The following is a 12934-nucleotide window of genomic DNA, read 5'->3' as shown; positions in this document are numbered from 1 at the left end:
GCAGGACTAGTGTCACCAAATAAACCAGTTGCCCAAGACACTGAGTGCATGTGTCAGGCTAATCAGGCATACAGCATAGATTTTAGCATACGTTTTAGAAAACCATAAACCACAAAAGCATCATCGAAACCGCATGGTGGTGATAAGGGTGCAGTGAACATTAGGACCCCCACGTGTTCCTGGTGAAAATATGTTTCCTTATTATGTTTGAAGGATAGGGTGGACAAGTGTCACCTATTTAAATAGACCAGTTGCCTAAGATGCCGACCGCAGGCGTCAGGCTAATCAGGCATACAACATAGGTTTCAGCATACATTTCAGAAAACCACAAAAGAAGCATTGAAACCGCATGATGGTGATAAGGCTGCCGTGAACATTAAGACCCCCCACGTGTTCTGGGTGACGAATGTTTCCTTATTATGTTTGAAGGGAAGGCAGGACTGTCACCAAATAGGCCAGTAGCCCAAGACGCCGAGCACATGACTCAGGGAAATCAGGCATACAGCAGAGATTTCAGCATACGTTTTAGAAAACCGCAAAGTAAGCATCGAAATCGCATGATGGTGATAAGGCTGCTCTGAACATTAGGACCCCCAATTTTTCCTGGTTAAGAATATGTTGCCTTTTATATTTGAAGGAAAGGCAAATCCTGTCACCAAATTGACCAGTTACTCTAGACGCCGAGCACATGCGTCAGGCTAATCAGGCATACAGCATTCATTTCAGCATACGTTCTAGATAACCACAAAAGCATCGAAACCGCATGACGGTGATAAGGCTGCTGTGAACATTAGGACCCCCCAAGTGTTCCTCGTGAAGAATATGTTTCCTTTATATGTTTTAAGGATAGGGAGGACAAGTGTCACCAAATAGACAAGTAGCTCAAGACGCCAAGCACATGCGTCAGGCTTATCAGGCATACAGCATAGATTTCAGTGTACGTTTTAAAAAACACAAAAGAAGCATCGAAACGCATGATGGTGATAAGGCTGCTGTGAACATTAGGACCCCCCAACGTTTTCCTGGTGACGAATATGTTCCTTATATGTTTGAAGGGAAGGCAGGACTAGTGTCCCCAAATAGACCAGTAGCCCAAGACGTCGAGCGATGCGTCAAGCTAATCCGGCATACAGCATATATTTAAGCATACGTTCTTGAAAACCACAAAAGAAGCATCGAAACCGCATGACGGTGATAAGGCTGCTGTGAACATTAGGACCCCCACGTGTTCCAGGTGAAGAATATGTTTCCTTAATATGTCTTAAGGATAGGGAGGACAAGTGTCACCAAAAAGACCAGTAGCTCAAGCCAAGCGCATACGTCCGGCTAATCTGGCACACAGCATAGATTTCAGCATACGTCGTAGAAAACCACAAAAGAAGCATCGAAACCGCATAATGGTGATAAGGCTGCTCTGAACATTACGACCCCCAAAGTGTTCCTGGTGAAGAATATGTTTCCTTATTATATTTGAAGGGAAGGCAGGACTAGTGTAACCAGATAGACCAGTAGCCCAAGATGCCGAGCGTATGCATCAGGCTAATCAAGCATACAACATAGGTTTCAGCATACGTTTCACAAAACCACCTAAGAAGCATCGAAACCGCATGATGTAGATAAGGCTGCTGTGAACATTAGGATCCCCCCCCGTGTTTCTGGTGAAGAATATGTTTCCTTATTATGTTTAAAGGGTAGCGGTCTAGTCACCAAATAGACCAGTTGCCCAAAACGCCGAGCGCACGCGTCAGGCTAATCAGGCATACAACATAGGTTTCAGCATACGTTTCAGAAAACCACAAAAGAAGCATCGAAACCGCATGATGGTGATAAGGCTGCTGTGAACATTACGACCCCCACGTGTTCTAGGTGAAGAATATGTTTCCTTATTATGTTTGAAGGTAAGGCAGGACTAGTGTCACCAAATAAACCAGTAGCCCAAGACACTGAGCCCATGTGTCAGGCTATTCAGGCATACGCATAGATTTTAGCATACGCTTTAGAAAACCACAAACCACAAAAGCATCATCGAAACCGCATGGTGGTGATAAGGGTACTGTGAACATTGGGACCCCCCACGTGTTCTTGGTAAAGAATATGTTTCCTTAATATGTTTTAAGGAAGGGAGGACAAGTGTCACCAAATAGACCAGTAGCTCAAGCCAAGCACATACGTCAGGCTAATCTGGCATACAGCATAGATTTCATCATACGTCGTAGAAAACCACAAAGGAAGCATCGAAACCGCATAATGGTGATAAGGCTGCTCTGAACATTAAGACTCCCAAAGTGTTCCTCGTGAAGAATATGTTTCCTTATTATGTTTAAGGGAAGGCAGGACTAGTGTCACCAAATAGACCTGTAGCCCAAGATGCCGAGTATGCATCAGGCTAATCAAGCATACAGCATAGATTTCTCATACGTTTTAAAAATACCAAAGAAGCATCGAAACCGCATGATATAGATAAGGCTGCTGTGAACATTAGGACCCCCTAACGTTTTCCTGGTGACGAATATGTTTCCTTATATGCTTGAAGGGAAGGCAGGACTAGTGTAACCAAATAGACCAGTAGACCAAGATGTCGAGCGCATGCGTCAAGCTAATCTGGCATACAGAATATATTTCAGCATACGTTCTTGAAAACCACAAAAGAAGCATCGAAACCGCATGACGGTGATAAGGCTGCTGTGAACATTAGGACCCCCCACGTGTTCCTGGTGAAGAATATGTTTCCTTAATATGTTTAAGGATAGGGAGGGCAAGTGTCACCAAATAGACCAGTAGCTCAAGCCAAGCGTATACGTCAGGCTAATCCGGCATACAGCATAGATTTCAGCATACGTCGTAGAAAACCACAAAAGAAGCATTGAAATCACATAATGGTGATAAGGCTGCTCTGAACATTACGACCCCCAAAGTGTTCCTGGTGAAGAATGTTTCCTTATTATATTTGAAAAGAAGGCAGGACTAGTGTCACCAAATTGACCAGTAGCCCAAGATGCCGAGCGTATGCGTCAGGCTAATCAAGCATACAACATAGATTTCTCATACGTTTTAGAAAACACCAAAGAAGTATCGAAACCGCATGATATAGATAAGGCTGCTGTGAACATTAGGACCCCTCACGTGTTCCTGGTGAAGAGCATGTTTCCTTATTATGTTTGAAGGGAAGCAGGTCTAGTCACCAAATAGACCAGTGGCCCGAGATGCCGGGCGCACGCGTCAGGCTAATCAGGCATACAACATAGGTTTCAGCATACGTTTCAGAAAACCACAAAAGAAGCATTGAAACCGCATGATGGTGATAAGGCTGCTGTGAACATTAGGACCCCCCCCACGTGTTCTGGGTGACGAATATGTTTCGTTATTATGTTTGAAGGGAAGGCAGGACTGTAACCAAATAGACCAGTAGCCCAAAACGCCGAGCGCATGCCTCAGATAATCAGGCATACAGCAGAGATTTCAGCAACCATTTTAGAAAACCGCAAAATGAGCATCGAAATCGCGTGATGGTGATGAGGCTGCTCTGAACATTAATTAGGACCCCCCAATTTTTCCTGGTGAAGAATATGTTGCCTTATTATATTTGAAGGGAAGGCAAGTTCTGTGTCACCAAAATGACCAGTAGCCCAAGACGCCGAGCACTTGCGTCAGGCTAATCAGGCATACAGCATAGATTTCAGCATACGTTCAGATAACCACAAAAGCATCGAAACCGCAAGACGGTGATAAGGCTGCTGTGAACATTAGGGCCCCCCAAGTGTTCCTCGTGAAGAATATGTTTCCTTAATATGTTTGAGGGATTGGGAGGACAAGTTTCACCAAATAGACCAGTAGCTCAAGCCAAGCTCATACGTCAGGCTAATCCGCCATACAGCATAGATTTCGGCATATTTTGTAGAAAACCACAAAAGTAGCTCGAAACCCCATAATGGTGATAAGGCTGCTCTGAACATTAGGACCCCCAAAGTGTTCCTGGTGAAGAATGTTTCCTTATTATGTTTGAAGGGAAGGCAGGACTAGTGTCACCAAATAGACCAGTAGCCCAAGATGCCGAGCGTATGCGTCAGGCTAATCAAGCATACAGCATAGATTTCAGCATACGTTTTAGAAAACCACCAAAGAAGCATCGAAATAAGGCTGCTCTGAACATTAGGACCCCCCAATTTTTCCTAGTTATAATGTTGCCTTATTATATTTGAAGGGAAGGCAAGTCCTGTGCCACCAAATTGACCAGTAGCCCAAGACGCCGAGCACATGCGTCAGGCTAATCAGGCATACAGCATAGATTTCAGCATACATTCTAAAAAACCACAAAAGCATCGAAACCGCATGACGGTGATAAGGCTGCTGTGGATATTAGGACCCCCCAAGTGTTCCTCGTGAAGAATATGTTTCCTTATAAGTTTTAAGGATAGGGAGGACAAGTGTCAGCAAATAGACCAGTAGCTCAAGTCGCCAAGTGCATGCGTCAGGCTAATCAGGCATACAGCATAAATTTCAGCATACGTTTATAAAAACCACAAAAGAAGCATCGACACCACATGATGGTGATAAGGCTGCTGTGAACATTAGGACCCCCCAACGTGTTCCTGGTGAAGAATATGTTTCCTTATTATGTTTGAAGGGAAGGCAAGACTAGTGTCACCAAATAGACCAGTAGCCCAAGACGCCGTGCGCTCGTCAGGCTAATCAGGCATACAGCATAGATTTCAGCATACGGTTCTAGAAATCCACAAAAGAAGCATCGAAACCGCATGACGGTGATAAGGCTGCTGTGAACACTAGGACCCCCCACGTGTTCCTGGTGAATAATGTTTCCTTTATATGTTTTAAGGATGGGGAGGACAAGTGTCACCAAATAGACCAGTAGCTGAAGACGCCAAGCACATGCGTCAGGCTTATCAGGCATACAGCATAGATTTCAGTGTATGTTTTAAAAACCACAAAAGAAGCATCAACACCACATGATGGTGATAAGGCTGCTGTGAACATTAGTACCCCCCAACGTTTTCCTGGGGACGAATGTTTCCTTATATCTTTCAAGGTAAGGCAGGTTTAGTGTCACCAAATTGACCAGTAGCCCAAGACGTCGAGCGCATGCGTCCTGCTAATCCGGCATACCGAATATATTTCAGCATACGTTCTTGAAAACCACAAACGAAGCATCGAAACCGCATGACGGTGATAAGGCTGCTGTGAACATTAGGACCCCCCAAGTGTTCCTGGTGAAGAATATGTTTCCTTAATATGTTTTAAGGATAGGGAGGACAAGTGTCACCAAATAGACCAGTAGCTCAAGCCAAGCGCATACGTCAGGCTAATCCAGCATACAGCATAGATTTCAGCATATTTCGTACAAAACCACAAAAGAAGCATCGAAACCGCATAATGGTGATAAGGCTGCTCTGAACATTAGGACCACGAAAGTGTTTCTGGTGAAGAATGTTTCATTATTATGTTTGAAGGGAAGGCAGGACTAGTGTCACCAAATAGACCAGTAGCCCAAGATGCCGAGCGTATGCGTCAGGCTAATCAAGTATACAGCATAGATTTCAGCATATGTTTTAGAAAACCACCAAACAAGCATCGAAACCGCATGATGTAGATAAGGCTGCTGTGAACATTAGGACCTTCCCCACGTGTTTCTGTTGAAGAGTATGTTTCCTTATTATGTTTGAAGGGAAGCAGGTCTAGTCACCAAATAGACCAGTCGCCCAAAATGCCGAGCTCACGCGTCAGGCTAATCAGGCATACAACATAGGTTTCAGCATACGTTTCAGAAAACCACAAAAGAAGCATTGAAACCGCATGATGGTGATAAGGCTGCTGTGAACATTAGGACCCCCCCCCACGTGTTCTGGGTGACGAATATGTTTCGTTATTATGTTTGAAGGGAAGGCAGGACTGTAACCAAATAGACCAGTAGCCCAAAACGCCGAGCGCATGCCTCAGATAATCAGGCATACAGCAGAGATTTCAGCAACCGTTTTAGAAAACCGCAAAATGAGCATCGAAATCGCGTGATGGTGATGAGGCTGCTCTGAACATTAATTAGGACCCCCCAATTTTTCCTGGTGAAGAATATGTTGCCTTATTATATTTGAAGGGAAGGCAAGTTCTGTGTCACCAAAATGACCAGTAGCCCAAGACACCGAGCACTTGCGTCAGGCTAATCAGGCATACAGCATAGATTTCAGCATACGTTCAGATAACCACAAAAGCATCAAAACCGCAAGACGGTGGTAAGGCTGCTGTGAACATTAGGGCCCCCCCAAGTGTTCCTCGTGAAAAATATGTTTCCTTAATATGTTTTAGGGATAGGGAGGACAGGTTTCACCAAATAGACCAGTAGCTCAAGCCAAGCTCATACGTCAGGCTAATCCGACATACAGCATAGATTTCGGCATATTTCGTAGAAAACCACAAAAGTAGCGTCGAAACCCCATAATGGTGATAAGGCTGCTCTGAACATTAGGACCCCCAAAGTGTTCCTGGTGAAGAATGTTTCCTTATTATGTTTGAAGGGAAGGCAGGACTAGTGTCACCAAATAGACCAGTACCCCAAGATGCCGAGCGTATGCGTCAGGCTAATCAAGCATGCAGCATAGATTTCAGCATACGTTTTAGAAAACCACCAAAGAAGCATCGAAATAAGGCTGCTCTGAACATTCGGACCCCCCAATTTTTCCTAGTTATTATGTTGCCTTATTATATTTGAAGGGAAGGCAAGTCCTGTGCCACCAAATTGACCAGTAGCCCAAGACGCCGAGCACATGCGTCAGGCTAATCAGGCATACAGCATAGATTTCAGCATACATTCTAAAAAACCACAAAAGCATCGAAACCGCATGACGGTGATAAGGCTGCTGTGGATATTAGGACCCCCCAAGTGTTCCTCGTGAAGAATATGTTTCCTTATAAGTTTTTAGGATAGGGAGGACAAGTGTCAGCAAATAGACCAGTAGCTCAAGTCGCCAAGTGCATGCGTCAGGCTAATCAGGCATACAGCATAAATTTCAGCATACGTTTATAAAAACCACAAAAGAAGCATCGACACCACATGATGGTGATAAGTCTGCTGTGAACATTAGGACCCCCCAACGTGTTCCTGGTGAAGAATATGTTTCCTTATTATGTTTGAAGGGAAGGCAGGACTAGTGTCACCAAATAGACCAGTAGCCCAAGACGCCGTGCGCTCGTCAGGCTAATCAGGCATACAGCATAGATTTCAGCATACGGTTCTAGAAATCCACAAAAGAAGCATTGAAACCGCATGACGGTGATAAGGCTGCTGTGAACACTAGGACCCCCCTGTGTTCCTGGTGAAGAATGTTTCCTTTATATGTTTAAAGGATGGGGAGGACAAGTGTCACCAAATAGACCAGTAGCTGAAGACGCCAAGCACATGCGTCAGGCTTATCAGGCATACAGCATAGATTTCAGTGTATGTTTTAAAAACCACAAAAGAAGCATCAACACCACATGATGGTGATAAGGCTGCTGTGAACATTAGTACCCCCCAACGTTTTCCTGGGGACGAATGTTTCCTTATATCTTTCAAGGGAAGGCAGGTTTAGTGTCACCAAATTGACCAGTAGCCCAAGACGTCGAGCGCATGCGTCCTGCTAATCCGGCATACCGAATATATTTCAGCATACGTTCTTGAAAACCACAAACGAAGCATCGAAACCGCATGACGGTGATAAGGCTGCTGTGAACATTAGGACCCCCCAAGTGTTCCTGGTGAAGAATATGTTTCCTTAATATGTTTTAAGGATAGGGAGGACAAGTGTCACCAAATAGACCAGTAGCTCAAGCCAAGCGCATACGTCAGGCTAATCCAGCATACAGCATAGATTTCAGCATATTTCGTAGAAAACCACAAAAGAAGCATCGAAACCGCATAATGGTGATAAGGCTGCTCTGAACATTAGGACCACGAAAGTGTTCCTGGTGAAGAATGTTTCATTATTATGTTTGAAGGGAAGGCAGGACTAGTGTCACCAAATAGACCAGTAGCCCAAGATGCCGAGCGTATGCGTCAGGCTAATCAAGTATACAGCATAGATTTCAGCATATGTTTTAGAAAACCACCAAACAAGCATCGAAACCGCATGATGTAGATAAGGCTGCTGTGAACATTAGGACCCCCCCACGTGTTTCTGTTGAAGAATATGTTTCCTTATTATGTTTGAAGGGAAGCAGGTCTAGTCACCAAATAGACCAGTAGCCCAAAATGCCGAGAGCACGCGTCAGGCTAATCAGGCATACAACACAGGTTTCAGCATACGTTTCAGAAAACCACAAAGCATCGAAACCGCATGATGGTGATAAGGCTGCTGTGAACATTAAGACCCCCCCAACGTGTTCTAGGTGAAGAATGTTTCCCTATTATGTTTGAAGGTAAGGCAGGACTAGTGTCACCAAATAGACCAGTAGCCCAAGAGGCCGAGCGCATGCGTGAGGCTTATCAGGCATACAGCATAGATTTCAGTGTACATTTTAAAATCCACAAAAGAAGCATCGAAACGCATGATGGTGATAAGGCTGCTGTGAACATTAGGACCTCCCAACGTTTTCCTGGTGACGAATATGTTTCCTTATATGTTTGAAGGGAAGGCAGGACTATTGTCACCAAATAGACCAGTAGACCAAGACATTGAGCGCATGCGTCAAGCTAATCTGGCATACAGCATAGATTTCAGCATACGTTCTTGAAAACCACAAAAGAAGCATCGAAACCACATGACGGTGATAAGGCTGTTGTATACATTAGGACCCCCCAAAGTGTTCCTGGTGAAGAATATGTTTCCTTAGTATGTTTGAAGGGAAGGCTGGACTAGTGTCACCAAATAGACCAGTAGCCCAAGATGCCGAGCGTATGCGTCAGGCTAATCAAGCATACAGCATAAATTTCAGCATACGTTTTAAAAACCACAAAAGAAACATCGACACCGCATGATGGTGATAAGGCTGCTGTGAACATTAGGGCCCCCACGTGTTCCTGGTGAAGAAATGTTTCCTTATTAGGTTTGAAGGGAAGGCAGGACTAGTGGCACCAAATAGAGCAGTAGCCCAAGACACTGACCGCATGCGCCAGGCTAATCAGGCATAGAGCCTAGATTTCAGCGTACGTTTTAAAAAACCACAAAAGAAGCATCGACACTGCATGATGGTGATAAGGCTGCTGTGAACATTAGGACCCCCCAACGTGTTCCTGGTGAAGAATATGTTTCCTTATTATGTTTGAAGGGAAGGCAGGACTTGTGTCACCAAATAAACCAGTAGCCCAAGACGCCGTGCGCTTGCGTCAGGTAATCAGGCATACAGCATAGATTTCAGCATACGGTTCTAGAAATCAACAAAAGAAGCATCGAAACCGCATGACGGTGATAAGGCTGCTGTGATCATTAGGACCCCCCACGTGTTCCTGGTGAAGAATGTTTCCTTGATATGTTTTAAGGATGCGGAGGACAAGTGTCACCAAATAGACCAATAGCTCAAGACGCCAAGCGCATGCGTGAGGCTAATCAGGCATATAGCACAGGTTTCAACATACGTTTTAAAAACCACAAAAGAAGCATCGACACTGCATGATGGTGATAAGGCTGCTGTGAAATAAGGACCCCCAACCTGTTCCTTATTATGTTTGAAGGGAACGCAGGACTAGTGTCACCAAATAGACCAGTAGCCCAAGATGCCGAGCGCATGCGTCAGGCTTATGAGGCATATAGCATAGATTTCAGTGTACGTTTTAAAAAACCACAAAAGAAGCATCGAAACGCATGATGGTGATAAGGCTGCTGTGAACATTAGGACCCCCCAACGTTTTCCTGGTGACGAATATGTTTCCTTATATGTTTGAAGGGAAGGCAGGACTAGTGTCACCAAATAGACCAGAAGCCCAAGACGTCGAGCGCATACGTCAAGCTAATCCAACATACAGCATAGATTTCAGCATACGTTCTTGAAAACCACAAAAGAAGCATCGAAACCGCATGTCGGTGATAAGGCTGCTGTGAACATTAGGACCCCCAACGTGTTCCTGGTGACGAATATGTTTCCTTATTATGTTTGAAGGGAAGTCAGGACTAGTGTCACCAAATAGACCAGTAGCCCAAGATGCCGAGCGTAGGCTTCAGGCTAAAGCATACAGCATAGATTTCAGCATACGTTTTAGAAAACCGCCGAAGAAGCATCGAAACCGCATGATGTAGATAAGGCTGCTGTGAACATTAGGACCTCCCACGTGTTTCTGGTGAAGAATATGTTTCCTTATTATGTTTGAAGGGAAGCAGGTCTACTCACCAAATAGACCAGTAGCCCAAACTGCCGAGCGCACGCGTCAGGCTAATCAGGCATACAACATAGGTTTCAGCATACGTTTCAGAAAAAAACAAAAGAAGCATCGAAACCGCATGATGGTGATAAGGCTGCTGTGAAGCTTACGACCCCCCACGTGTTCTGGGTGAAGAATATGCTTCCTTATTGTTTGAAGGGAAGGCAGGACTAGTGTCACCAAATAGGCCAGTAGCCCAAGATGCCGAGCGCATGTGTCAGGCTTATCAGGCATACAGCATAAATTTCAGTGTACGTTTTAAAAAACCACAAAAGAAGCATCGAAACACATGATGGTGATAAGGCTGCTGTGAACATTAGGACCTCCCAACGTTCTCCTGGCTACGGATATGTTTCCTTATATGTTTGAAGGGAAGGCAGGCCTAGTGTCACCAAATAGACCAGTAGCCCAAGACGTCGAGCGCATGCGTCAAGCTAATCTGGCATACAGCATAGATTTCAGCATACATTCTTGAAAACCACAAAAGAAGCATCGAAACCGCATTACGGTGATAAGCCTGCTGTGAACATTAGGACCCCCAATGTGTTCCTGGTGAAGAATATGTTTCCTTAGTATGTTTGAAGGGAAGGCTGGACTAGTGTCACCAAATAGACCAGTAGCCCAAGATGCCGAGCGTATGCGTCAGGCTAATCAAGCATACAGCATAGATTTTAGCATACGTTTTAGAAAACCACAAACCACAAAAGCATCGAAACCGCATGACGGTGATAAGGCTGCTGTGAACATTAGGACCCCCCAAGTGTTTCTCGTGAAGAATATGTTTCCTTAATACGTTTTAAGGATAGGGAGGACAAGTGTCAGCAAATAGACTAGTAGCCCAAGATGCTGAGCATATGCATCAAGCTAATCAAGCATACAGCATAGATTTCTCATTCGTTTTAGAAAACACCAAAGAAGCATCGAAAGCGAATGATATAGATAAGGCTGATGTGAACATTAGGACCCCCCACGTGTTCCTGGTGAAGAGCATGTTTCCTTATTATATTTGAAGGGAAGCAGGTCTAGTCACCAAATAGACCAGTAGTCCGAGATGCCAAGCGCACGCGTCAGGCTAATCAGGCATACAACATAGGTTTCAGCATACATTTCAGAAAACCACAAAAGAATCATTGAAACCGCATGATAATGATAAGGCTGCTGGGAACATTAGGACCCCCCCACGTGTTCTGGGTGACGAATATGTTTCGTTATTATGTTTGAAGGGAAGGCAGGACTGTCACCAAATAGGCCAGTAGCCCAAGACGCTGAGCGCATGGCTCAGGGAAATCAGGCATACGCAGAGATTTCAGCATACGTTTTAGAAAACCGCAAAATAAGCATCGAAATCGCATGATGGTGATGAGGCTGCTCTTAACATTAGGACCCCCCAATTTTTCCTGGTGAAGAATATGTTGCCTTATTATATTTGAAGGGAAGGCAAGTCCGGTGTCACCAAATTGAACAGTAGCCCATGACGCCGAGCACATGCGTCAGGCTAATCAGGCATACAGCATATATTTTAGCATACGTTTTAGAAAACCACAAAAGCATTATCGAGACCGCATGGTGGTGATAAGGGTGCTGTGAACATTGGACCCCACCACGTGTTCCTGGTGAAAATATGTTTCCTTATTATGTTTGAAGGATAGGGAGGACAAGTGTCCCCAAATATACCAGTAGCCAAAGACGCCGAGCGCATGCGTCAGGCTTGGCAGGACCCAACAATCTGCCCGAGAAACCGTATGCAAGCGACAAGTCCAACGACACTAAAAACATCTCATTCCCTCCCCAGCCAGCATTTGTAGTGGTTTACAACAACCCTTGAGATCCACTTTCGGAGGGTCGGATTTTGTAAAGTTGACACGCTTTGTTCCCCAAAGGTATTCCGCATTCATTATAACTTCAAGCGCCTGAATGTCCTACAAGCATGCCTAAATATTTCACTCGATGTAACAGCATTTTTGAAGTTTGGACCCGAGCACCAGTCGATGTCTTTGCGAATATGAGAAGCCTAAACCTCTTTCACGAAATTACCATAGGTTTGTAGAGCTGGAAGTATTGAGCAATTGGTTGCATTTATGCATGACTGATCATCGTTGTATTTTCCAGGAACCCATCAAGCTCCAGAGTGGCTTTCTAACAAACGGATTGCCGAATTCGATGTGGCTAAAGTTCAAAAACATTTCGGGAGACCAAGAGCTGAAGCCTGAAAAAACAACGTGATACCAACGCACGTCACAGATGTTGCGCTGCCTATATTGCTTAAAATTCTACCTCCCTATAAAATCTATATAACCAGCAAGAGATAAAAAATTCGCTGTGGTTTTAGACAAACACCAGTTTCAAATCTGTACTATTGTAATACATCCAAATATGAGCAACAGAGCGTGTGGCTTTCAATACTTGCCGCGTGTGGCATTTAATACTTCAATGCTTCAATACTTGACTTAACCAGGGGTTCGGAAAGTACTCACCGCTTCCCAAAGCCTACCGAAATTACCAGTGAGGTTGGGTGTCCCGACCTGCACTGCATGTGCTATAAAAATCAGCAGTGGCTTAGTTCAGCTCTGCCAGGACATACGTAGCGGGAGCTAA

The 12934-nt window shown here is 44.6% G+C and overlaps 1 protein-coding gene across 3 annotated transcripts in view; it reads left to right on the top strand.

The window, feature by feature from the left end:
- Positions 1-12720, top strand: part of LOC144169036 (cytochrome P450 3A24-like) — a 74662-nt gene extending 61942 nt beyond the window's left edge. For all 3 annotated transcript variants that reach the window (XM_077698031.1, XM_077698029.1, XM_077698028.1), the window contains one exon: positions 12449-12720. In XM_077698031.1, coding sequence (XP_077554157.1) covers positions 12449-12562 — 114 coding nt within the window. In that variant the 3' untranslated portion in view covers positions 12563-12720. The remainder of the gene's footprint in view (positions 1-12448) is intronic.
- Positions 12721-12934: the final 214 nt, after the last annotated feature.

Source organism: Haemaphysalis longicornis, unplaced genomic scaffold (assembly GCF_048455015.1).
Source record: "Haemaphysalis longicornis isolate Haplotype H1 unplaced genomic scaffold, Haemaphysalis longicornis Haplotype H1 scaffold_2, whole genome shotgun sequence".
Taxonomy (NCBI): Eukaryota; Metazoa; Arthropoda; class Arachnida; order Ixodida; family Ixodidae; genus Haemaphysalis; species Haemaphysalis longicornis.
The sequence above is the reverse complement of the archived record's forward strand: the minus strand, read 5'-3'. Positions and strand labels throughout refer to the sequence as shown.